We start from the raw sequence: 27,473 nt of genomic DNA, 5'->3' as shown, positions 1-27,473 counted from the left end.
TGTGAGAGATGGGAGCACTTGGCCTTGGTCGTCCTGGCACTGTGGCAGCCACAGCCCCTTTGTGCAGGTTGAAGTTCATGTCTGAGCCTGACACACAGAAACATCTCCTTACTGTGGGCATCCCTGTTGGAGCACTCCTGCAAAAGTGCCACTCGGAAAGATTCCCACTACAGGAAACTTTGTAGCCCACTTGGAAGGCTATTTACTGTAAGGTCTATGCAGGGTTTTTTGGTTTGTTTTTTGGTTTGTTTTTTTAACCGAAGCTTACGTACTGTTCTTCCATGTTAACCCTTGCAGGGACAATTAGACAACAACTGCAGGCTGACTTCTAAATGCATTAAAACCTCTGAGTTTCTTGGAGCCAGTGAACTGCCAACATGTCTGGGTAGCAGCGTTAACTATTTAGGTAAGCAAGGCTCCTGGGACATGGGCGCCTTGAAGTAAGTTTTCAGAGTCTGATACCGACTGTGTAAGTGCAGAATTAGCGAGGAAATCTTCAACGCTTCTGGGCATTCAGTTATTACAAATGTAAATAGCCGTGTATATGACTAGGTACAAGTGACTTCCAATCCCCTGGCCCAAAGGGGCAGGGATATTCAACCTCAGTATTAGAGCTGAAAGGAAATCCAGATCTAGTCCAACCATTTGATTTCTTAAAGCTATAGAACCCTTTTCAAATTCTTACACAAAACTTCAATGTTGAAAAGAAATTCTGGCTGAAACAGAGGCAGAACACCCAGGCTCCCTGCTGTCATAGCCTTTCTCCTGACTTTGGGCATCCTGCTGCGGTGCAGGCATTCCTGCGAACCCCATGACTTTGGGGAACCTGCTAAAAATCACATTTACTCTAAGTTTTCACCTTCCTGAGCAGATAGACTCTGGGATGTAGGATATCTAGCGCTTCTACTTGTAACTTATTTTTTGCGACATCACTGGCTTTAGCTTAGCCTAAGGATTAAAAGGACCTTCGGTGTCAAGGATTTCAAGCTCACCCTGTTCCCTTTATGAAGGTATAATGCCGAACTTGAGACTTAACTGTCATGGATGGAAATAGACTACAGGCCCACAATCCTGTAATCCCCCAAAGCCTTGCAAACCCAAAGCTTCTTAACTCATTTGGTGCTTCTGATTCTTTTGGAGTTCTGGACGACAGCATTCCCAGGTAGGCACCACAGGTGTAAAGGGAGACTCTTGCTGAAACTTGGGCAGAAAATCCACCGTGCTGCAATCAGGTGGCTGAGCTCTCCCTGCTCTGCACGATGCAGGAAATTAAACAGAACTAGGGAGCCCTTTCTACCCAGGAGCAATCTCCCAAAAACAAAGTGCTTAGGAAGCTTAAGAAACCGAGGCACGGCCACAGAGCTTAGGATCTTTCTTCTCCTCTCTTTGAAGAAAGGGCCCCTCATGAAGCCAGCTAGCTCTGTCCACCCCCACCCCGCTCCTCTCTTAAACAAGCAGGGATGGTTGGTTAGTAGCGTACTCCACTCCTAATGCCACTGTTCCACTTTCTTAATGGAGGGCCGTGTGTGTCATGGTAAAAACACAGCTTTTACCATCAGGCAGGAGCTCGGGTGAAGTGGAAACATCTGAGATAAGAAAAGGAAGAAATTAAACTCCTTTTTGTCTTAAGATATTGGAATAAACCTAAGAAAATGCCTGTGTCTGTCCTGAGCCCGCTCAACAGTGACTCTTAAAGCAGAATTGTTGGGCTTTTAACCCAGCATTTATGCGGATTGCTTGTATGTTACAGGTACGTTTAGAGACCCTTCTTAATAGTGGACCAAACGCTATCCTTAGGCTCTTGTGTGCCCATATTTAATCCCAGGCCAGCTTGAGTGTCTACCGAATCTGTAGCTTCAAGACTCATCTTTAAAGAGATCTGCCAGATACCTAAGCCCAAAGTGGAAAACCATCATCTGACGTGTACTTTTAAATCCCTCTCCAAGTCGGATTGTATGGTTACCTTTTTGACAGTGTAGATATCAACATCAGTGTTTTTCTCTCATTTTGGCCAAACAACCTTTGGGAATGAAAACCTTTTTAAAAGGTATTCTAATTGCAACCTGACTTTTCTTTCCAAGTATATGTGTATTTCTGTTCTCTGGCTATAAATTATTCTTTTTTTTTACTTCTCAAGTAATGCACTCAGAGTAGATTCTTACCACTCCCACAATCGTCAGAGGTAGTGGGGATAAAGTACTACAGCCCGTGGGCCCTGGTACAGATACTCCCAGCACTGAGAATCTTAAGACTATCTCGAGACTCCAGTGATAAGCAGGGGAGGGTGGGAGGCAGCCAGGTGCTTCATGCCTGGTTTAGCCGTGTAAAAACTAGTGCGCAATGCCTCCCGACAACCTCGACCCTCCCCTTGTTCTGCCTTCTAAATCCCTAGTATCTTGTGCCCCCAAAAAATATTTGTGGATTGAATGAATAGTATGAAATATAGGTAGGAAGAGGAGTTCCCTGGTGGCCTAGTGGTTATGATTCCAGGCTTTCACTGCCGTGGCCCGGGTTCAATCCCTGGTTGGGGAACATCCCTCAAGCCACGTGGCACAGCCAAATAAATAAATAAAAATGGTTAGCATGGTAAATTTTAAGAAAGAGGATTCCCTGGCAGTCCAATGGTTAGGACTCGATGCTTTCACTGCCAGGTCGTGGGTTCAATCCCTGGCTGGGGAACTGAGATCCCGCGAGCCGAGTGGTGTGGCCAAAAATAGAATAATAAAAGAAGAAAAAAAAATGTAAACAAAAAAACGAAATACAGGTAGGAAGTGCCATTGACTCATACTCCTTTGTATCTGGGTCCTAGCTTCACTAGACTCTTGAGGGCAGAGTGGTACATATAGTTTTTAAACAAGCACATTTAGTACCTAAGTAACTACACACCCATATGGTAAACTAGGACCAAATTTTAATCTCCTTGGAAATTAGCCACAAAGCATAGCATGCTCCCAGACAGTAGGGAGTAGCCAATAGTAGGGAGGCCAACTAGAGCATTGTGTACATAACACAAGAGTTCCAGTCTGTGCTTGTCACTGTAGCATCTCTTCTTATGCCCACATGCCACAGCTGCAGATGCTGAAAGGTGCAGGAAGTCGCAAGGCTTTCTGCTGGGAGGCCCTCCCTAAGGAATCTGCATGAACTCTATGGCTCCACTGGTTTTCTCAAATATTTGCAGTAAGACACCAGATCTTTGCCTTTTATCTCAAAGAAATTACATCCGCCAGAAGGACAGACCTGCTAATGATAGGAAACACCTGAATGTGAGCTGTCCCATGCCAGGCAAAAAAAAAAAAAAAAACTAAGTGCCCTACTTCCAAGTATTCATTCATACCATTATGTGAATTATGTTCATACATGGAGCACAGGAAAACTGAGGTTCAGAGAAATAGAATTCAGGTCTGTGGCTCCACCTTGCTTTGCTTTCCCTGCATCACTAAGTTAAAAATGATATCCCTTTGGGTGTGGAGAAAAGGGATCCCTCCTGCCCTGTTGGTGGGAATGTAAACTGACACGACCACTGTAGAGAACAGTATGGAAGCTCCTTAAAAAACTAAATATATGGGACTTCCCTGGTGGCACAGTGGTTAAGAATCCTCCTGCCAATGCTGGGGACATGGGTTCAATCCCTGGTCCGGGAAGATCCCACATACTGGGAGCAACGAATCCCTTGCACCACAACTACTGAGCCTGCACTCTAGATCCTGCGAGCCACAACTGCTCAGCCCATGTGCTGTAACTACTGAAGCCTGTGCACCCTAGAGCCTGTGCTCTGCAACAAGAAAAGCCACCGCAATGGGAAGCCCACATGCCACAACGAAGAGCAGCCCCTAACTCACCGCAACTACAGAGAAAGCCCGCACGCAGCAACAAAGACCCAATGCAGCCAAAAAAAGAAAAAGAAAGAAAAAAATATGATCCAGCAGTCCCACTCCTGGGCATATATCTGGAGAAAATCATAATTCAAAAGGACACATGCACCCCAGTGTTCATTGCAGTGCTGTTTACAATAGCCAAGACATGGGAACAACCTAAATGTCCATCGACGAATGGATAAAGAAGAATGTGGTACATATATACCATATGTGTGTGTGTGTGTATATACATATATACAGTGGAATATTACTCAGCCATTAAAAAATGAAATAATGCCATTTGCAGCAACATGGATGAACCTAGAGATTATCATACTAAGTGAAGTAAGTCAGAGAAAGATAAATATCATATGGTATCACTTACCTGTGGGATCTAAAAATCTGATAGAAATGAACATGTTTACAAAACAGAAACAGACTCACAGACTTCAAAAACCAACTTATGGTTACCAAAGGGGAAAGGTGCAGGGCGGGAGGGGAGGGATAAATTAGGAGTTTGGTATTGACATATACACACTACTATATATAAAACAGATAATCAACAAGGACCTACTATATAGTACAGGGACTCTACTCAATATTCTATAATAACCTATGTGGGAAAAGAATCTGATAAAGAATGGATATGTGTATATGTATAACTGAATCACTTTGCTGTACACCTGAAACTAACACATTGTAAATCAACTATATGCTAATATAAAATAAAAAATTTGAAAAATGATCTCCCTTTACCTCTTAACTGTACCTTCCTCTGCTTTTTATCTTGGAGTTGTTTTGTAAACATGTATTTTTCCAATTAGACCTCAAATTCTAAGAGGAGGAATCATGTATTAAACCTCTCCCCTCTCCTTGCTACCTCTTTAAATCTCCTGTACTTTGCTCACAATAGAAGCATCATTGATGAGTAACAGTATAGAACATGGACAAGAGATGCCATTAAAGGATTAGGATTTGGCTGCGTGATTATAGCAACACAAGTGACTTAAATGAATAAGAGAAATGAGTCCACAGGTGAACCCCTGCCCTGCCACCCACAGTCCCTAGGCAATCTACTTTCCTCCTATCTTGTTCTAGCTCCATTGACCCACTGTGCCTAGTTTTCCAGAAAGGCATTAAATTAAGGAACCAGAAAGGCATAAAATTAAGGAAACTGGATCCCCTGTCCCTTTGAGGATATTTGTATGTATCAGAAGTTGTATATACCATTTCTGCTTACATCCCATTAGCTGGAACTTAGTCCCATGGCCATGCCTCCTGCAAGAGAGGCTGGGAAATCTAGTCTTATCTAAGTGGTGTGTGCCCAGCTAAGAACTCAATTGCTGTCAGTCACTGGCCCAAGGCCCATCCAGCTCTGGCCCCTACAATGCTATAGTCTCTGAGTCTGCCGCTGTCCCTCTGAGAGAACTCCTATTCGTGGCTTTCAGGAACTAGCATCTCTAACTTACCATCCTTGTACCCCAGCTTAGCTAAGTGTTCCATCCTGATTTTAGGAAGAAAAGCCAAATGTGAACCCTCCCAATTCCAGTGCACGAATGGCCGCTGTATTACACTGCTGTGGAAGTGCGATGGGGACGAAGACTGTGCTGATGGCAGTGACGAAAAGAACTGTGGTGAGTAAAGAGCTGGACAGTCTCACCTGCCACCTCATTAGGACTTATGCATGTTATTGAAAGATGATGATGCCATCTTAGTTTCTACAAATGTATCGAGATTCTGAAAATAGAATCCACTCCTAAGAATTGCTTGTAACCAAACAGAGTCCAAAGATTCTATACTTCCTGATCTGGAGGAATATGATTGAGTGTTTGATGTGAGGTTATTGACTTGAGTATGAAATTTTGAAGATAAAGTGGAGTTCCTTTCAAATGATAGGACCCAGTTGATCTTAGATCAGACAAATTTGTAGCATATGAAGCTAAGGGAATGAAGGGAAGGACCAGGAATAGAGACAGAAGATTGCCTGGAACAGACTTTAATTCTCAAATGGTTCTGATCTCCAGAAAGCAAGCCATGGACAGTAAGAAATCCCCTGCAGTCCCAGGGATTAATTAACTCCTGGCATAGAAACTATAACCCAGCCCAGATCAAAGATCAGATAAGGATTCTTTTTCAATTCCCTATCTACAGAGATGCTAATTTTAAAGCACTAGGCAGGATGGATGACATTCTCTCCCCCAAGAAAATAGGGATATGCCTTCATATTAATCAATCAGCATCTATTAAAAGATCATTATGAGAAATGCCTGTTTTTGCAATCTCTGTAATCTCTCGCTAAGCCAGGAGAGCTGAGAACTACATGTCAAGATGGCATTTAGGGACCTTGCACACATGCTGAAGTTTGCTCTATGATCCCTTTGTTCTGTGTCAAACTCCTGAAACAAGGTTGTGCATGAATGTTGGTGATAACACTCTCATTTGCCTTGTGAAAGACATTACATAAAGATGTCCACTAAACAAACTAAAAATACAGAAGAAACCTACTTCTTCATGCATCATTACTAAAAATGCTATAGTATAAACATCCTGGCAGACTGTCCTATGCTTGAGCTCTCAGAGCAATATCGTGGATGTTTGCATGCCAATGTGTAGATTAGTAGCTCATATGGAAGCAGAGTAAGTCCGTTCTGCAATCTCAAGGAAGAAGCTTATCTCCAGTCTCAGAACCAAGAATAGTTCTCCTGTGTGACATGTTTACATCCTTTGCATTCTAACACATTCTACTGTACAAGATACCGAGTTCCATGCTCTTTCTGGGTGACCTGGGTAATATAATTCTCTCGCTAACTTTCTCACTAAAGGAGGTCACTCTTGTCAGGTGTTCTCCAGGGGTGAGTAGCAATTCCTCTTCTATGTTAAACTATATATTTGGCAAAACCCGTTTTTTTTCTTAGAGAGTAATTATGCTCTCCATGTTTTGAAGTCTTACTTTACCATATGATTACCTCAGTAGAAACTAACCTGAGTCATTGTAGGGGTCATTGCTGGCTTTTCCTAAAATAGTCTCTGTATAAATCAATTCTAGCTATATAACAGGAAAGTGTGGAAGAGGTAAGGAGGTAGATGTACAGGCAATCAGGATCATGCAAAGTGGGAAAAAATAAATATATTCTTGGCCAGAATTTGTCTTGGCCTCCCGGGTATGAAGGTGGCCTCCCGGGTATGAAGGTAGAGAAGGAAAGTGGGAGCTTTGCTCAGGGAAGCTTTGAATGCTTATTTTGAGATGTTGGGGAAAGCTACACAGTTACTTAAATTTCTAAAGCCACTTCCTATTTTTCCTGTCCAACCTCTTGATGTTGAACTTGGTTACAATTTCAGCAAGGCTTTTTCTTTCAAGCAGGTCAACTAGCTTATTTAGTCAACTTCAGCTTGGATTCTGCAAGCCATGTTCTATTAGTCTCAGTAACTCATTCTTCTACAAGTGTTAGGCTGAACTGATAAATCAGTACCTTGGATACCCTAAGTATGGAACTGGTAGTTCTCGTCCCCTGTGGCACATCTAAATTTCTCTCCATCTCACAAGGCCTAGTTCAAACAACCTATCTTTACCCTCCCAGTCTGTGCTCAGAATGGAGAGAGAGGAACCCTAGCAATCTATCTGACCCTGTGTATCTGTTGTTCACTTTGTAGTACGACCAATCTTTTCTATCCCTGTAACATCTTATACTTCTTAAATTCATGAGGTCTCTTTACAACCATTGCTTACTCTCTTTTACAACTTATGAAGAGTACTACAGGGTGAATTACAATAACTGAATCTGAGACCCTCTGGCATCTTCCTACATGCTCAGAAGACGGGCCTTGGGTATGACTTAAACCATTAACACTGGGATTTGAGTATTTCCATGATTTTAGAAGCAGGTGTGAATCTAAAAAGTAATATGGCCTTTCTTGTTCCCTTGGCTACACAATTTTAGGAGGTGAAGAATGCTTTTCAGATCATCATAACTGATCATCCCATCTTGAGTTCTAGAAATTGACTATAATCACTGTCTCCCCAGTAACAATACCTGAGGCTGTCCCAGCGCAGCCCTCTGGTTTCATACTGGCTTACACCCCTGACTTGAGGTGGTCCCTTTCATCTTTTCAGCAAGTTGTTGCTTTTAGCTGATTTCCCTTTACAGAATACTTGGTAGAGAAGAATGTGTTAAACTGGAAATTCAAGTAGAAAGTACAGGCACACGGGCAAGGAAGAATATCCTCTGAGCTCATCTGAAGGAGGAGCCTAGAATACCCGATGTGGCTCCTTGTCAAGACTCTTCTTCCTCCCTGACTTCCTCATGGGTAGGACGACCAAGCTGCCTGCTTTGCTTAACACAGTCCTGGTCGATACTTATCTTCTTGGGAAAATTAAGAGTGTCCCCTTTCTACTGAGACGGCATCAATTTGGAGAACAAATTGCATGGTCACCCTAATGAAGGAGAAGAGGCTGCCCTAGTGAGAGTGAGTAGCAGAACTGATACCTGTCTTGGGCTGTCTAACTCTGGTAGTCCGTTTGGGCACTGGCAGCTTCCATAGCAGGCTCAGTGACTTGTAGCTTGCTGATGTGAGCCCACTCCTCGGATGCTCAGTACAACCTCTCTTATTCTCAGGTTTGGGCTTTCTCTATTTCTTACCCAGTGGGTTTCTCTGCCCCAATAGACCTGTAGGGGTGACAGTATTCAGTACTGGAGCTGGGTCGTCTGTCTCTATACTAAACCCATATGTTGTTACAAGATGCCCCTAGAACAGTTATGCTATGATCCAGTCGTCAGATGAAACGTTTGACTGTTAAACTTGAATGACTTGGAGGAACCGTATGAAAAGAATGAAAATATTACTTAATCTCAACATTATCAAGCAGGCAAGAAGTTCATTATAAAGGGTTCCTTGACCTCAGTGTCCGCTAAGTCTCTCAAGTGATCACGTTCCTTCTCTGGGAGAAAAGGAAAAAAAAAAAAAAAAGATTTCTCTAAGGTTCTCCTGGATATTGGCAGTTGAGTGCTAACCGACTCAGCTTTATTTTCAGAGTAAAACATATCAAAATGCAATTGTACCCGCAATGAGAATGTAGGGCTCTTGGGTAAGTGACTTCAACTCTAACCCCGCACATCAACTTTCGTAGTGAAGAAGACGTGTGCCGAGTCTGACTTTGTGTGCAACAACGGCCAGTGTGTTCCCAACCGATGGCAGTGTGACGGGGATCCCGACTGTGAGGACGGTTCCGACGAAAGCCCAGAGCAGTGCCGTGAGTGTGACTTGCTTTGGACTTGAACTTTTCCAAGCTGTTCCGTGTCTCACAGCTCTAAGTATCGTATAATCTAAAACTTGGTTAGTTTTCCCTGGCCTCCCTTGAAGTTAGGCCAATTGACTCCAAGGTCAGTCAAATCATTAACAGTCAATCTTTAATAACATTAAAGAATGTTCTCCCTAGTCTAACAAGACTGACGTTCTCTTGGGTAGCTTCACTATTGAACATTTAAGACTGAAGCCAGAAGATTTAAGAACTCCTTGACTAGGTGCATAGATTTCAGATGTTTGATAATGACTCTGAGCATATGGTACTCTCGTCCTGGAAACTAAGTCAAGACGTGAGTGTACCCCACGGGCCAAGTATAAGCTTTTAGATGCACAGCTTCTCGTGTTACAAAAAAAAAAAAATCTATTACTGAAGGGGTAAGGTGATTGGAAATAGGATGACAGAGGGATTTTTAAGAAACATGTAACCTAAATCTATTAAAGTAAGGAGCTTACAGCTTGTTCTTAAATAAGAGAAACTTCATAGGTATGCAAATACGTGTGTGTCCTTAGGCTGATATTCAGGAAAGAGTCTATGAGATCATAGAGGAAGATGATTTGGGGCAGATAAATCAGAATAATTTGCATGTCCTGGTGAAGAAAGTCTCGGCATTCCTTTTTTAAAGCAGTAGAGGCCTGTTAAAGCACTAAAAGTGGAAGTCTAACATGAACAAAATTTAGGTCTGGAGTATAATTACAAAGGAAAATTAAGCGGAAAGGAAGAGATGCGTGTTCATTGCATTTTTCCAGGCAGGAAGTGAGGGGAGTAATAAGAGCATTGGCCAAAGGAGGTGAGTCACCACAGGTGAAGACAGGCTCCATAAAGATTCAGCCCCGAGCTGTAGTGGGGGATGACCCCATAAAGTCAGAAATTAGGGGGTGTCCCTCCTTCACAAGATGTCAATCAGAAGGAGGCTGTGAAGGAGGCCTGTGAAGGAATCCAGGCAAAGGAAGACTTCATAGGTGTTAGAGCATCTGGCTTTTAATGAAGTTGGGGTTAGGTGCCGATATCGGGGTGTGTCCCTTGATACCCAGCAGATAAGTAATAGTCAAGGCGCAGGCCAGCCAATGAACCTAACCACGCCAAGTAAAACAAAAGCCAGGACTGCGCAAGCCACGGAACCTTGATGGAGTAGCGCGGTCAAGGCTCCCGGGTAGACTGCCAGGTAGCCCAGGCTGGCGTGGCTCCCACGCCATGGGGCTGGCAAAAGATCTGCCCCGGCTGCAGCGAGTAAAGTGGAACTTCAGCCATGCGCCCGGCCACTGAGTTACAGATGTCACCACTCCCAGGCAGCACAGGAGCAGCAGCTTTGCACTGATGAGTTTGGAGGCTCTTTTGAGACTGTATATCATCAACAGATATGAGAACATGCCGCATAAGTGAAATCAGCTGTGGCGCCCGGTCCACTCAGTGTATCCCAGTGTCCTGGCGGTGTGATGGTGAAAATGATTGTGACAGTGGAGAAGATGAAGAAAACTGTGGTAAGAAGATCAGTGTGGAGGGGCTGATCCCAAAGACCCTCTTGCTCAAAGAAGGGTGGGCAGGAAGGTGCCGTTGACTCGACTTGCTTTTTAGTGCAAGTCTGCTCAACGACTCGTCCTTCCTGACCGCCCTCAAATCCTGAGAGAAGTTCACGTGGTAGTTGACCGTTGCTTGCTTGGGTGTTTCTTCTAGGCAAATAGAAGTAAGAAGGTAAGTCATCTAAGTCACGTCCGTGTAGAAGTAGCTCAGTGAAGCAGCAATTGTGTGGACTCTTGTCTCGGTCAGGACAGTCACTCACAGGCTTTCCTTGCTTGGGCCCAATCAAGCTGGACAGGGACTAAGGCCAGCAAACACATCCCTAGGTCAAAATGGGATCTGCTTAGTGGAATAAACTACTTGAGTCTCACCAAGCATTTCTGAGCCCCCAGCTAGTTTTGCTTTTAATTTTTCCAAAAGGTAAACTGGCACAGAAGTGCAAATTAACATCTTGCTGGCAGAAACCCAAAGAAAACTCTACCCAACCAGGGGTACCTTTGTCTCCTATCACAGTTCCTGCCTGTAAACGCTCTGTTTGCTAGCCTTTCATGTTTCTGCTCTTGGAAAATATGTAATAAGGTGAGGCCCTGGGAAAATCTCTAGGTTGAACAAACATTGCCCTGAATGTTCTTTCAAGCTACCGCCCTTTTTATAGGGCCTCTAAAACGACAGCTCCTGAGCCCGACAAGCGCAGGCCTCCGGATGCAGTAAGTGTACAGGGAGCTGAGGTCACTTGCAGTTGCAGAAACACCAGCCTTGAGTGTAGAAGTCACCTCCTGAGGTCATTACCACTGCACCTAGTCCAATGAGTTTCGGTGTTTAATCCTAGAACTGAGCTTTATGTATTGGTAAGCTGTGGCGCTGCCAAGTGTTTCCCTCTTAAATCTAGACTTTGCTTCCCAAGAGAGCCGTGGTCTCCACCCCAATTACCACCAATTTTTGACCTTAATTAATTTGGCAGGAATTTGAGTCAAAGTACAATCTGGCTAGTCTGACTAGCTTGTCATTATTAGCACACCTGGCTGCTAGATTGCAGTTCTAGCCCCAGAAGTGACTTTCTAAAATTTGAAAGTATTTAAGACCTCTTATTCCTGATCCTGGTTGAAAGGACCAAAAGAGAAGGAACCATGTATGGTGGTGTAATACATGGAGGCTTCTTTTTGGTGATGGTGTCATAATGCTTATTATAAGTGAATATTTGCTTGTATACCTGATGCATGATAATCGCGGCTCATGATGTGGCCTGGCCTGATGAGCAGTATAGCCATTTAAAGGTAACTCATGTCTGCCTTCCCCAGGGAAGTCTCTTGTGACAGTTTAAGTTGTTAATCATTATCTCTTTAAGATGCTTCTCATCTCAAATTAATTTCTAGTCTTCAGCTATTTTCTCAGTCCTTCATTTCTGTTCTTATTCAAATGTCCTTGCATCTTTTACATGTTAAGACTATTTCCTAGTATTCTGGGAACTGACTATTGATATAATCCGACTTTAGCTTTTAAGTTAGGCGAGAAAGCTGGGATTCGTGAGCCATGATTTGCATGTTAGGTTCCGGGACAAGAGGCTTGAAAGGATGGGTCCTGATGCATTTTCAGTGTGGCATCCTCTCTCTCAATAGGCAACATAACGTGTAGCCCCGATGAGTTCACTTGCTCCAGTGGCCGCTGCATCTCCAGGAATTTTGTGTGCAACAGCCAGGATGACTGTAGCGATGGCAGCGACGAGCTCAACTGCGCCCCACCCACCTGCGGGGCCCATGAGTTCCAGTGCAGCACCTCCTCCTGCATCCCCATCAGCTGGGTGTGTGACGATGATGCAGACTGCTCGGACCAGTCGGACGAGTCCCTCGAGCAGTGTGGCCGCCAGCCAGTGATCCACGCCAAGTGCCCGGCCAGCGAGATCCAGTGCGGCTCTGGCGAGTGCATCCACAAGAAGTGGCGATGTGACGGGGATCCTGACTGCAAGGATGGCAGCGATGAGGTCAACTGTCGTAAGTAGCTTTCCTATCCGTTTGGCACGTTCAGTTCTCGCCCACGTATCAACCAGGGACCCTCTGGCTGGCTTCATCCCCTGCGCTTCCCTCCCTCTGTAGCTTCCCGAACCTGCCGACCTGACCAGTTTGAGTGCGAGGATGGTAGCTGCATCCATGGCAGCAGGCAGTGTAATGGCATCCGAGACTGTGTCGACGGATCTGATGAAGTCAACTGCAAAAATGGTAAGGGCCCCTCGTTGTGGGTTGGTAGTCAAAGGACTGCTCTGATCAGACCCACGCATGGAATCTCTCTTCTGTGTTTCTCTGTGTAGTCAATCAGTGCTTGGGCCCTGGGAAATTCAAGTGCAGAAGCGGAGAATGCATAGATATCAGTAAAGTGTGTAACCAGGAGCAGGACTGCAGGGACTGGAGTGACGAGCCCCTGAAAGAATGTCGTAAGTGAAGGGGTTGCTTGAGGACAAGGTTGGGAAGGTTAATTAGACCCGGCAGAGCTAATGCGGTTTGGAGCCTGCCTGATGCCTGCATAAACTACTTTAATCAACGAGGTTCAATCGTTGGGCTTACAAGTGAAATTTTATGACTTAAAAATAGTGACAAAGTAGCTCGTAATTTCACCACCTTAAAGATAACCAATCAGCAATAGAGAAACTTGACCAAATATTGCTTAACCAACTGGTAACGTGCCCAGGAGACTGGGTTTACTATTCCCCCAATACACACTGAGATGCATATCTCTAGGACAGATTATTAGATCTTAGAAAAATCATGGATTTTGACCAGACTATCTAGACAAGTTATCGCAAACAGCCTGGGTTTTAAACGTTAATAGGACAAATGTCAACTTGAGTGTTGAGTAACTCTACTACGTTTTTATTTCAGACGTAAATGAATGCTTGGTTAATAACGGCGGATGCTCCCATATCTGCAAAGACCTAGTTATAGGCTACGAATGTGACTGTGCAGCTGGGTTTGAACTGATAGACAGGAAAACCTGTGGAGGTGAGTCCAAAAACAGAACCCAAGCCCCGGGGGTGATGGGAAAGGTCAGTAGATCTCTGTAGGTTATCTAGGAACAGCAAGACTAATTCTAATTTCCCTCCTAGATATTGACGAATGCCAAAATCCGGGAATCTGCAGTCAAATTTGTATCAACTTAAAAGGCGGTTACAAGTGTGAATGTAGTCGTGGCTATCAAATGGATCTTGCCACTGGCGTGTGCAAGGCAGTAGGTAAATGGACTCGGACTGGTGTTGCTCTGGTACCTTTATGAGTAAGTGCTTATGAAAGGTACAGCCAGTGACTACAACAAACGAAATATGAAATTAAAAAATTACTTGAGAGCAATGTTACTAACCTCACAGTACAGTATCATAGGTGAAAATGGCAAATCGTTGCCCCAGAGTCCTGCCTCGGTCAGTTCCTTTCACATATGGTACCACGAATATCTGCTTACTCTCTGCTTCCAAAACCTGAGCGCAATTCAAATAAATAACTTAAACTGTCAGCCGCCCTCTCGTTGCATGCCATGATCCCGGGACTGCCTAAATGGTAGGAAGTACTTGCAGGTCCCAGGGGCCTGGACTTCAGCAAGGGTACTCCTGAGGCAGTGCCCTCACTTTTTAAGTGCTCCTCTGTTGGGAGGAGGTGACTTGGAAGGACCGTGCCTTCTGACAGCAAAACTAAATTAACCTGACTCCTGTCTTGCAGGCAAAGAGCCAAGTCTGATCTTCACGAATAGACGAGACATCAGGAAGATTGGCTTGGAAAGGAAAGAATATATCCAGCTAGTTGAACAGCTAAGAAACACTGTGGCTCTTGATGCTGACATTGCTGCTCAGAAACTATTCTGGGCTGATCTAAGCCAAAAGGCCATCTTCAGGTAACTTTCAGTCCCATTCTCAGTGTCTTTGCGTAAGTCGTCGTCGCTGGCCTTTGGGAAGGTTTGGAGGAATTTCTCTTGCCTCTTGCTCCAATCTAGCATCTAACTAATTGGGAATAATCATTCTAAACACTGATTCTTTATTCAATGACTGTCAGTTCCTCATTAGGAACTAACAATCGCCTATAAAAATAAAAGAGGGCTGCCCCTCTAAGATTATAACAGACACCTTAATTTCTCCAACCTTCTCCCATTTCTCTCCAGTTATTTGAGAATAAGCTGCGACAGCTTATTCTGTTCACAGCTGCGACAAATAGAAATGGTAGTGGGAGCTTTTTCTGAACTATAGAAACTCAGATGATGGTTACTGAAACAAATAGCTTCACTTAGAAGTATGGTGTTCTTGCGAGTAGCTTACAGACCAACAGCAAGATAACCTACAGTATTAGTAATTTAGAATCAGTAAGCGGCATGGTTACATAGTTGGAATGGTGAGCTGAGCTATAGGGTTACTAGAACTCCTTCTGAACAAAGCTGTTGACCATTTTGTGAGCAGAAAGTCCATTCTCCAGGCTCCGATGGTGTCAAACTCTTAAATTTCTTGTGACCTATTCTGTTTCAGTGCCTCAATTGATGACAAGGTTGGTAGACATGTTAAAATGATCGACAATGTCTATAATCCTGCAGCCATTGCTGTTGATTGGGTGTACAAGACCATCTACTGGACTGATGCGGCTTCTAAGACTATTTCAGTAGCTACCCTAGACGGAACCAAGAGGAAGTTCCTGTTTAACTCTGACTTGCGAGAACCTGCCTCCATAGCTGTGGACCCGTTGTCTGGGTTTGTATTCTGTGTTTTTCATCACATAGCCTTTCGGATGCTATCTGTGTAGGTCAGGAGCTTTCCTCACGCCCAAAGCAGTACCGAAATCCCCAGACTTAGCAGCTCCCCACAACAAAGAATTATCCAGTACAAGGTGACAGTGGTGCCACGGTTGAGCATCCTGGGAATGGCTTCATCTATACGACAGGCCCTCCCTGAGCAGATGAGTGCTGTTCACATTAATGAAACAACATTTCTGATTTGAGGTACACCAAAAGCTGTACCTAAACCCTTATGCCCACCCAGCTTCTATGCAACTGATTTTTTGATTGAAGTATGATTGATTTACAATGTTGTGTTCATTTTTGCTGTAAAGTGATTCAGTTATATATTTTTTCCATTATGGTTTATCACAGGATATTATAGTTCCCTGTGCTATGCAGTAGGACCTTGTTGTTTACCCATTCTATATATAATAGTTTGCATCTGCTAATCCCAAACTCTCAATCCATCCCTCCCCCACCCCCCCTTCCCCCATGGCAACCACAAGTCGTTCTCTATGTCTGTGCGTCTGTTTCAGTTTCATAGATAAGTTCATTTGTGTCTCTATGCAAGTGATTTTTAATTTTTGTCTGAACACTTTATCAGGTTAGCTCTGAATGATCCAACCTCAGTAGTAGCATGAGTTGTGAGTATTTTGGTAACCACATCACTTCTAGGCTTTCATCTAAACGTGCAAGTTGTCTGAAAGTCCAATGGAAATAAACAGACCTCTCTAGAAACATGTCACTGAGGACTTCCCCCACATTGCCCCTAAATAATATAGAAAAGCAGCTATTAGGAATTTGACTATAAAGAAGATGTGGTACAGTGGAATATTGCTCAGCCATAAAAAGGAACAAAATTGTGCCATTTGCAGAGACGTGGATGGACCTAGAGACTGTCATACAGAGTGAAGTCAGAAAAACAAATATTGTATAATATCACTTATGTGTGGAATCTAGAAAAATCGTACAGATGAACTTATTTGCAAAGCAGAAATAGAGACACAGATGTAGAGAACAAACATATGGACACCAAGGGGGGAAGAGAGGGGTGGGATGAATTGGGAGACTGGGATTGACACATATACACTACTATGTATAAAATAGACAACTAATGAGAACCTACTATATAACACAGGGAACTCTGCTCAGTGCTCTATGGTGACCTAAATGGGAAGGAAATCCAAAAAAAGAGGGGATGTATGTATACATATCGCTGATTCACTTTGCTGTACAGCAGAAACACAACATTGTAAAGCAACTAGACTACAATAAAAAATAATTTAAAAAAGGGAATTTGACTAAGACCATAGTAATCACAGTTGGCCCCCATGAAGCCTCACTAGAACAGTCAGCCCTGCCCTAGTGTAAAACTTAACAGATATTCATCTTTCACTCCTTTGAAAGAATTGGCCTTTTATAAAGGAAATATATAACCTGTGACTTTGGGCCAAAATTTAAATGTCATGCTTCTATAGTTTAATATAGTTAATAATGAGCTTGTAGGTTCACAGTGTTAACTTTTGTTTACCCAGAACATAATTTAGACCCATAAGTGGTACAATTTGTACCCTAGTTTTCTGCTTGCTCTTTGAACGTGTCTGTCTCAAGCTACAACTTTATCCCTTCAAAACCACTAAGACTTATTTCTAATTTAAATCTTCCCAGCTTTGTTTACTGGTCAGACTGGGGTGAACCAGCCAAAATCGAAAAAGCAGGAATGAATGGATTTGACAGACGGGCGCTGGTGACAGCGGATATCCAGTGGCCGAACGGAATTACACTGGGTATTATCTTCTTCCTTCCTTGACCACAGTTCGACTGTCTGCAGAGTTTTAACTCATCTCCATAGTTAATTCTGGACTATAGCACACAACTCTGCTGGTGCCTTGTTTAGCAGGGAGTAAGGATGAGCGGAACCCAACAGTACAGGTGGAATGGTGGACTTAGCAGATTACTTGCTTCATAATTACTAGGTTTTCCATCCATTTGGGGCTAATATGTGACATAAATTAGGTGAATCTTCAGCCTTAGGAACTCTCATCCTAAATACTCCCAGCCTAGGTGCCTTAGCATTTCCTGAATTGCAGGCTCATAAGTTTTCTTCTGTCTCCTAAGGGGAGAACAGCAAAAGGCTTGCCTCTTTTAATACTTCTATAATGTCACTAACACTTCTTAAGTCAGTTACTTTGACAATCTCAGGTACCCCTTGAGTCCCCTCAAATGAATGTGGGTGCAGATTCTGCATGCTGCTTCACGAGGTTGGCGGGACCCTGTTAAGAACCCCTGCCGGAGGAGGAACCATGATAGTCGAGTATTGGATTCCTTAGATATTTTAAATGGAAGTGGAGCAGTACTGACGTCTTACACAGTGATCATTCTTTTCCTCCCCAGACCTTATAAAGGGCCGCCTCTATTGGCTGGATTCCAAATTGCACATGTTATCCAGTGTGGACTTGAACGGCCAAGATCGCAGGATAGTCCTAAAGTCTCTGGAATTCCTAGCTCATCCCCTGGCACTCACAATATTTGAGGTAAGACGTGTGTCTCACATCTAAGTGTAATCCTCTGAGTTACTGTAGCACCTTGGGGAGAAAGAACACGGGAAGAAGGGAAGGACAGAGGGGTATAACTTGAAAAGCTGCTTTCACCTAAAACCTGGGACCAATGGACACACTGATTCCTTATAGCATTTTAAGGAACCTGAACTTGCTTCACTTAGAGTTTTACATCTGATGTCCCAGCCCAGCCTTAAATAAACTTGGTCCATTAAATTGCCAATAAATAATAATGACCTTAGAGACTGACTTGCGTTAATCCTGCATGGACCACACTCATCTGGGGGTTCTGTTTTAGGATCGTGTCTACTGGATAGATGGGGAAAATGAAGCCGTCTATGGTGCCAATAAATTCACTGGATCAGAGCTGGCCACACTAGTTAACAACCTGAATGATGCCCAGGACATCATTGTCTATCATGAACTTGTACAGCCATCAGGTATTGTAGGGAAACAGAGCCCCTCGTGGCTACTTCCAGGGCAGCAGCATGACACAGTGCTGCCTGGGTATCAGGAGCTCCCTAGCAACTCAACTTACTCTGCAGTGGAACTTTCCCCTCCTGGACCCTCCCTCAAACACTTCAAACCTGGTGTTCGGTATATTTTTTCCTGACTTTCAAGTCAAAGAGCTTCAGAACTTGAGCTCTTAGCTTCCCTCCCAACTGTCAGTGTTCCGTCTTTTATTTCAGTCCCTTCCATACCCCTTTGGTATTCATTCCCGTCTTGCTGGGACTATTGCCCTAGCCTCCAAAGTAGCTTTTATACCACAGCCTTTTCCTCCCTCCCCACCATGAGACGTCTTATATAGAATTGCGTAGCTCCTCAAGCACACGTGGTCATATATGGTCTCCTACTCAGAATAGTTGACTGGTTCTGTCTAAATGAAACCCTTAAACCTTCCCATGGCAGGGTTCCTTCTGTTTTGTGGGAGCAAGACAAAGCCAGAAGAGCATGCCTATCTCCTGCTTCTGAGCCTCAGACCAGCCAGTTTGTGAGCTTTGACCAATAGTGAGGCCAGGTCTAGTTACTCATCTTTCTGCACCTCTTCCCTCACCACCCATCTGTTTACAGCATAACTCTTATCCTACTTCTAGGAAGTTTCTTTGGCTCTTTGCTGTCCTTAGAGCATACTGCCTGTACCTTTAAATGTATCTTTTGTTGGTATTGGTTTAACTTTAGGGTTTGATAGAGTAGACAAGTTTAAGCTCCTTGGAGACAAGGACTCATGTCTTCAGCGTCTAGAACCAAGCTTTATGTATAGCAGGCACTGGAATACCCATTTTAAAGGACTCTTCTTTCTGAACAGGTAAAAATTGGTGTGAAGAAGACATGGAGAATGGAGGATGTGAATACCTCTGCCTGCCAGCCCCACAGATTAATGACCACTCTCCAAAATATACCTGTTCCTGTCCCAACGGATACAGTCTAGAGGACAACGGCCGAGAGTGCCTAAGTAAGGCTTTTTACTTTTCCCAAACACAAGCAGGACACACAACAGGCAATAGAGTAAAACACTAGCTATGAAAACTAGTGTGGATTTTAAGAATTCTGTTTTCACTCACTCTTGGAATAGATTGGAGAACATATCTGCTACAGTTGCATGCCAGGAGTTCACATCATTACTTCAGGACTAATTCATTTCAACATTAGATGAGTCTGTAGGTGACTATGCTGATTTGTACCAATTAGTCCCATCACAGCCCTGAGCCAGCCAACTTGCAGATAATTAAACAAAGTCTTAACACTTAGCTCCAAAAGGAGAGGCCTGAAATCAGGCTTAAAGAAGGCCATGGTTACAGGAAACTTTCTGGCCCCAGTGGGTGACATTATCTTAAACTCATACTTAAACGAAATTTGCATTTTAGTCTCCTGTTCTTAGCTTTTGATTAAGTGGCAAATTAAACCTGCATGTTGTGAGTCAGGATCTCATATTGTGAGATTTTTATTAGCATAATACTGGGTCCCTACAGGGACTAGCTCAGTTTACTGAGAAAGCAGTTACAAGACAATCTGGCAATAAGACTAGTATGCCCGGTAATCTGGTTTTGAGAGCATTTCTTGCAACTTCCAGAAGCCTGGGACTTTACTTAGAGGGGTCCTTAAGTGTGGCTGTTTATCCTTTTGAATTGTCAAATTCCAGATGCTTATGATTCTGCCCAAAGACTCGTGTGTCTCTGGTTTTGCCACTGTTTCCCTTGGTTTTGACACATCCACGCTGCCTCTTGGGTCAGCAGTTGTCTGTCAATTTCCCACAGTGTTAAAATAACCCATCACATGGCTTGTCTGGACTAAACAGCTGGCCACTCTGGAACCTGGGCATTAACCAGGTTCTTGGTTTTATAATTCAGGTACTGCAACTACTGTGACTTACAGTGAGACAAAAGATACCAACACAAGAGAAATTTCACCAACTAGTGGACTAGTTCCTGGAGGTATTGAGTTCAGTTCTGCAAACTGTTAATCTCAACTAACAGCCACACTCTTTGTACTTGTTCCTTAAATCATTAATGCAGCCTTTAACTACTTGTTCTGCCCTTACTTGGTAACCTATATTTAAACTCCAAAGACTTAGAACCTGCAACTCTTAGCCTGACCTGACTTATTAAAATTTCTGTGAGAGAGCTGTTGGTGAAATGGCTGTTATAGCATGTGACTCACAAATACTTCTAGACCAGTTATTCTTGGTACACACTTGGAGTAGATACTGAACATCAGTGATGGTTGCAAGAGGGCATGAGGCTCTCTTCCAGCTGGGTGAATTTCTAAGCCTGAATTCAGATCCTTCTAAACTGACTCCTTTTATTCCCCTGTAGAGATCAATGTGACCACAGCAGTATCGGAGGTCAGTGTTCCCCCAAAAGGGACTTCTGCTGCCTGGGCCATCCTTCCCCTCTGTAAGTAGATTCCCCACATATCTGGATCCAAGGAACTTCTTAAATACTGGATGGATGTCTCTAGTTCATCTAGATTGTCCCTTGCCTGTCGTAATACTTGTGGCACTGAATTACCCCTGCTCGCTCATCAACCCGGCACACTGAGTTATGAGTCCATAGCCTTCTCTACGGTGGTATCCTTAGCACAGCGACCGGCAGTGATGCATGTTCAGTTGTTACGTGCAAGGTGCTTACTGCTTTCTACTTCAGAGTTGTCCGTCTGGCTTTATCCCCTTTCATCTTAAGTCCCATCCAGTGAAGAGCACTGTTCTATTCCCCTTCAAAATATGCATGATGCTTCAAACAGAGGAGATGCACAAATGCTTAAATGATTTCTTGAGGAGTTATAGAACTTATAGTGGATAAATTAAAAGTAGTTAAGAATTTTCAAACCCAGGGAGAAAACCACTAAAGCTATTCTAGGGCATGTGAATTCTAAAGCACTGTGCTAAATGGCCTTTTTATCCTAAATTATGGGATTCCAAGCTTGGCTGACACACCAGGAGGACCACTTGAAGAGCTCTCCAGAAGCTCCCACAGTTTGAATTCAGTCAGCCTGGGGAGGGGCCCAGGACTCCACACTTGCCCAGATGAACGTATTGAGCTGAGCACCAGCGTCTCTAGAATAACACAACCTCTGGTCTGAACTTGTCTTGAGCTCCCAGCCCATGTATATTTTTCTAGTCATCGCAGCTTCCTAAAACAAGAAGCTTTTATTAATGTCAACTCTCATGGATCCTTTAGCATGATCGTTTTTGTATGTTTTGAGACTAGACCTCGCTTAGTCACCTTCTAACTTTTTTTTTTTCAGTGCTCCTAGCAATGGCAGCGGTAGGTGGCTACTTGATGTGGCGGAATTGGCAACACAAGAACATGAAAAGCATGAACTTTGACAATCCTGTGTACTTGAAGACCACTGAAGAGGACCTATCAATAGACATTGGTAGACACAGTGCTTCTGTTGGACACACATACCCAGCAGTAAGTCAGCTTTGTGTCTTTAGGTACCATGACTTGCAGTAAGCCTTTTTGGAAAGACAACCACAGCTCAAGCTATGGCTGCCTGGGCTAGAAAGAGCCATTAGAATCATGGAGCTACCAAATACTTCATCTACTACCTAGAGACTAGACAGTCTAGCCTGTTTGAACTTAAGTCAGTCAGTTGACAAGTATCTTCCCCAAACAGAATGACAAGTCAATTAAGGACATCACTATGCAATCTGGGATATTTGGGGTCATAGAAACTGCATGTAAACATGAGCATATTTTTGAACTGTTAAACCAGTTACCTACTGGATACTTAAAAGTAAATTAGCATATCATACACAGGGGGGTTGACTTAAAGTCAGTGTATTAGCAGGATTCATTTAGCCAAAATGACCAAATGCTTGAAAATGACCTGTTCTACCTCATAGAGCTAGCTTTCCTCTCGACAGGAGAGTCAGCCACTTGTTCTTCAGTTGAAACTCACATGGAGTACTTGGCCTTCACTTACGGAAGAGTCTGAACAGACAAGTGCTGAGCATTCCCTCAAGCTCTGGTGAAATAAGAGTGTGGTCAGCTCACGGCATATGTGTCTCTTTTCACATTTTCCTCTGGGTCCTAAGTAGAACAGGCAGAATCAGTCACACTATTTTCTCTCTACCAAGTAGACACGGTTGAATTCAAGTTGTAATGCATTCGTGATGCAACTCAATACTGTTTGGGATCTGGCCTCCCTTCTAAGTACCTTTGGTCTCTGAATGACCAACTCAAAAGCAAGGTTCATTTTAGAGACGGAAGTTGCTACCAGTGAGGGAATCACCAGCTCATTCCATGCTTTTTCTCTCCCACAGATATCAGTTGTAAGCACAGAGGATGATCTAGCTTGACTTTTGAGACAAGTCATGACCTCTGAGGTCTAAACCAGTAATACCCCACTTCGGAACGGTAACCGAGCCAGCAGCTGAAGCCTCTTTCTTCCTTCCCTTTGGAAGAACATCGAGATATCTTTGCGTGGATCAAGCTTGTATACTTAACCATTTTTATATTACTTTTGTAAATATTCCCGTCCGCATTCTACTTCAGCTTTGGATGTGGTTACCCAAAGTATCTGTAACCCTTGAATTTCTAGACAGTATTGCCACCTCTGGCCAAATATGCACTTTCCCTAGAAAGCCATATTCCAGCAATGAAACTTGTGCTATAGTGTATACCACCTGTACATACATTGTATAGGCCATCTGTAAATATCCCAGAGAACAATCACTATTCTTAAGCACTTTGAAAATATTTCTATGTAAATTATTGTAAACTTTTTCAATGGTTGGGACAATGGCAATAGGATAAAACGGGTTACTAAGATGAAATTGCCAAAAAATTTGTAAACTAATTTTGTACGTATGAATGAAATCTTTGACCTCAGTGGAGGTTTGCAAAGACTAAGCGTTCAAACTATTGTACTTTTTTTTTTTTCCAAGTGCTAAAAAAAATTAAACCAAGCAGCTTAACCATGGTTTGTGCCTATTCCTCTAGGATGAATTTCTATAAAACAGCCTGAGTAGTATCAGGCGCTCTAACTAAATATATGAGCTATAGATTTTGATGTTGTATAACAAAGCCTATAATTTGGCCTGTTTTTCTTTTAAGTAAGTACTAAAAGAAAGAGGTACCACTTAATACTTGCCTCCCCAAATATTTCTTATTTTTTAAACGAAGCTAGCTTAACCTGTACCTGGAATTTTTCTTCTTTGAGGAAAGTTCCTATTCTTGTTCATTTGTCTCCTGATCCAGAAACGTATGCTAAGATTTCTTTCAGTTCTGCTTCTCTATACTTAAGTCTCTGTTTTCCATGTCCTATCATTATATATTGTTCAAGGGCAAGTGCCTTCTAAGGCATGGGTAAGGATTTCCTCCTTTTACACGTCTAAACAGTAGACCCTGAAGAGAGCTGGGGAGGTCACAAGTAGAAACGCCATTCTGGAACAGTCTAAAGCAGTGGTTCTCAGTGAGGTTTCCGTTAGCATCCGCATCACCTGGGAACTTGTTAAACATGCACATTCTCAGGCCCCACCCCGGACCTGCTGCATCAGAAACTCTGAGGGTGAAGTCCAGGACTGTGTGCTTTCAGAAGCCCCTCAGGTGATTCTGATGTAAACTCAAATTTGAAAACCACTGTTCTAAAGTGACTTCATGGAGAATCTGTAAGATGAGCTAATCTGTCAGACCAGCTGGCATAGGATGGATTCCTTCTATGGACACTTTGTGAAACGTTTCATATGAAGAGTAGATAAGGACTTTGGGTAGAAGAAAAAGTAGCACAGAGCTTGCATAAGTTTTCCATCAGATTGGCCATTTCTTCCTCTAAAGCCACAGGAGGCCAACAAGCAAGCGAAGATACGAGGCTTTAACCGTGGGAAGATGCTCTAAGTCCAAAGCAAGGTACGGGTCAGCTGCAGAAGGTGCAGCAGTCTTCGTGAACTTTGTGGTCAGTGCAGTAGCCAGAGGAGGAAGAGAGGATATATTCTGAGTCGCTAAATGGACCAGTGGATGAGTCAGAGTCCACTTGCATATGGAACATAAATAAGACAGTTGACACCTGGCTTGTGGCTTACGCACAGAGATCAATAATCTGAGATGAAGAAGGTGCTTCTGTCATCGTGTTTAATAGATACCCTCTTGTGATTTTGGTCAAATGGGTGGAAGTGAAAGAATAGGCATGGACCATTTTTGTGGGAGGTGTGGAGGTCAAGCATACAGAGGAAAAGGACATAGTTGTGAAGGTAGGACTCTGCTGGCCACCTGTTGCTTCATCTTCCAATAGTCATTACACTAAAAAGGATCTGGCGTGCTGGTGTGAGGTGTCTGGAGTGCCTGTCTGATAAGTAGGTTAGCATTCATCTTATGTAAACTCTAAAGGCCATTTGGTTGACTGGGACTTTGACCCTGATGTGGTACAAAACCGACTGATTGGTTTATTCATTTGGAGCAATACAGAATTCCCTCCTGGGAGGCTTAGAGACACCAGTGTTTTCCCCCATGACAAGGATTATACAGTATTAATTAACTGTAAGTCCCAAAGTCATAGTTTTTAAGAATAAAATCAAGCAAATTCTCCATCATCTCTTGGATTCCAGTCCCTAGTATATTCCTGCAGGTTCTAGGTCTCAGTTTCCAATCTTCAAAGAGTTGGAAGCATCTCATTCTTTCTTAAAGCATCTCATTCTTTTACCTTGCCCTCCACAGGAAGTAGCTAAGGACAGAAACTCTAACTTCAGAGGTACAAACTCACTTGACGAAAGGAAGTAACTAGATATTTCTGTGGAAATTAGAATAGTTACATGGTTGGGCAATTCAGCATGAAGTAATAGTTCATGGGAGACCAGAGTCTCGTGCATCAGTCCCCACACAAGAACTTTGAAAATCCTATGGGAAACCTATTGGCATAAGTTTGCTGTGTCTTTAGAGTTTAATGTGGGAAATGAGAATTCATTCAGAGGTAAAATATGAGGCTTAGCAAACACTAACAGAGGATGTTTGACGTTAAATGAGCCTGTCATATAAGTCACAGAAAAGAGATCCTCCAGAGACTTTACCAACTACTACAAAGACTGATATTGATAGATGAATAAACAGATTTGTGGCCTCTGGTAAAGAAACCCAGTCTAGTCTTTGAGTCCGAATTTTTAAGTTACCCTTTGCAAGCTATCTGGTATGAAATAGTCCCAGTTGTTCAATCAGCTCTCTTAAAACATTCTTATGACTCTTTTAAAGCCTTGGTGTCATTTCCAAGCCTATGGTGTCCTATTCTTGATGAACTTAAGGCAGAAAAATTGAGACCAACATTGGCACTTATATCTTTGGAAGTCTGATAGCCCTTCTCAAACAAATGAGAAGACAGGCTCTCAGGAGCAAAACGACAGGGCATTTAGAGGACTAACTCCTCAGTTAACACTTAGAAATGGGAGACCTAAATGTAAGTGTTCCTTTTAACTATCCTCACGCCCAACCAGAAGATTCTGCTGGGGTGTACTCCTGTGTCATGCAATCTAACTGGAGAAATTTCCTAGAATTCTTCCTTGGGAAGCAGTTCATTATTTTGAGCCCCATGGAAACTAGACTCCTTGCTTTTAATGGTGGGGAAACTCTCAAAAAGCATCTACACTTTTGCTGTGACAACTTGGGTCTGAGAATGAAGAATGCAACCTGCTAGTCTTTAGCACTGATTTTTGGGCCCTCAGTTTCATAATCAAGTGTTCAGCCTGATTCTTTGGGAAAATTGAGAATTGTATGTCCATGTTTGAGCTGTATCATGGACCTAAATTGTGGAAGTTAAGGAATACATAAAAGGCTTCACAGGTATCTTGTTTCCAGATACAGCGGGAGTGAATGAAGATTAAACAATGGCATTTTTTGGACTTATTTCTCTCAAATCAAGCATGGAAGCTTTCCAGCTCAAAATAGCTTCATGGGAAGGGTGATCAGCCTTCTTAGTACATGAAAAGCTGCATGTGAGATCGCAGTGAGGTCGTATATGTGAAATGTGGGGGTCCAGGGATAAGCTACTAAGAAACAGACTATAGTAGTGGCCCATCTCTCTGTCATGTCTCCCAAATGTGTTTAGTGTTTCTGACTCTGGCTCATGTGAGAGACAGGAGCGAAGTGGAACCACTGACTGACAGCAACCCTGTCAATCTCCTTCCATCCACAGTCACTGAGGCAGGAGGAAGGCAGGCTGAAGGCAGACGTGCAGGCTCTGCGGGGGGCCCTATAGCACATTATAAACAGTTTTCTTCTTCACTGTGCTCAGGGGCAAAGTCAGATTGGTACTGAGATTGGTACTGAGCACTGACTGCTGTGTCAGCCTTGCACATGGTACCTTTGGGCAAGTTACGAAGCTGCTCTGTACACAGAGATGCTAGGGGAGACTCTCTTGCCATGACATGGTAAGGATTCAATGAGAAGGCACACGAAAGCTCAGCCCTGCATCTGGTATTCAGTAGATGCAAGGCACATGTCACTGCTCGGTGTCACTCTCAACAATATGCCTCTGCTTGTATAATATTTATGGTGGAAATAGTCTAGAAACTGGTAAGCGACTTGCCCGGTGAGAATTACAGGGAACAACTCACTGAGTGTAACACGCATTAGACCTTGTCCCAGGTGTTTTCCACTATCCCTATCTGATGAGAGCTAAGTCTGAAATTCAGGTAGAGATAGTACCTTTATACAGATAAAAAGGCTTAAAGGATTACATGGTTTGAACCCTAGAAACAGAGCTGGTGTGTTTCTGCCTGCACCTTTTGACTTCACTGCCTAAGATGTGGAAATAAATATTCAGGGGCCTGCACAGGCTTTGGATGGCAGCTGAAGCACTTTGAATCTCTCTTAGCTTCTCTCAACTTCTCACCATACGCTTCATAATGTGCTAAATAAATATTCTCATGTATTTTATGTGATCTTCACAACAATCTGAATAGGTAAGTATCATCTCCATTTTATAGATGTGAAAACTGAGGCTACAAATAACAAGTGATTCCAAACCCTATGTGCTTACTGGCATCTCCTCTCAGGAAGGGAGGCAGTGCTGTGTAAA

At 43.2% G+C, this 27,473-nt stretch overlaps 1 protein-coding gene across 8 annotated transcripts in view; it reads left to right on the top strand.

Annotated features, from left to right (window-relative positions):
- Positions 1-23,393, top strand: part of VLDLR (very low density lipoprotein receptor) — a 32,344-nt gene extending 8,951 nt beyond the window's left edge. For 2 of the 8 annotated variants that reach the window (XM_057724496.1, XM_057724497.1), the window contains 18 exons: positions 5,369-5,488; positions 8,980-9,102; positions 10,512-10,634; positions 12,288-12,659; positions 12,762-12,884; positions 12,974-13,096; positions 13,542-13,661; positions 13,766-13,891; positions 14,370-14,541; positions 15,164-15,382; positions 17,077-17,195; positions 17,803-17,942; positions 18,265-18,406; positions 19,273-19,419; positions 20,315-20,398; positions 20,780-20,860; positions 21,711-21,880; positions 22,735-23,393. In XM_057724496.1, coding sequence (XP_057580479.1) covers positions 5,369-5,488; positions 8,980-9,102; positions 10,512-10,634; positions 12,288-12,659; positions 12,762-12,884; positions 12,974-13,096; positions 13,542-13,661; positions 13,766-13,891; positions 14,370-14,541; positions 15,164-15,382; positions 17,077-17,195; positions 17,803-17,942; positions 18,265-18,406; positions 19,273-19,419; positions 20,315-20,398; positions 20,780-20,860; positions 21,711-21,880; positions 22,735-22,770 — 2,540 coding nt within the window. In that variant the 3' untranslated portion in view covers positions 22,771-23,393. Of the gene's footprint in view, positions 1-5,368; positions 5,489-8,979; positions 9,103-10,511; positions 10,635-12,287; positions 12,660-12,761; positions 12,885-12,973; positions 13,097-13,541; positions 13,662-13,765; positions 13,892-14,369; positions 14,542-15,163; positions 15,383-17,076; positions 17,196-17,802; positions 17,943-18,264; positions 18,407-19,272; positions 19,420-20,314; positions 20,399-20,779; positions 20,861-21,710; positions 21,881-22,734 lie in introns of those variants that run through there. The other 6 variants (XM_057724499.1, XM_057724500.1, XM_057724498.1 and 3 more) reach the window with 6 other exon arrangements.
- The last annotated feature ends 4,080 nt before the right edge of the window (positions 23,394-27,473 follow it).

Source organism: Hippopotamus amphibius, chromosome 2 (assembly GCF_030028045.1).
Source record: "Hippopotamus amphibius kiboko isolate mHipAmp2 chromosome 2, mHipAmp2.hap2, whole genome shotgun sequence".
Taxonomy (NCBI): domain Eukaryota; kingdom Metazoa; phylum Chordata; class Mammalia; order Artiodactyla; family Hippopotamidae; genus Hippopotamus; species Hippopotamus amphibius.
This window is presented reverse-complemented; position numbering and strand designations above follow the sequence as displayed.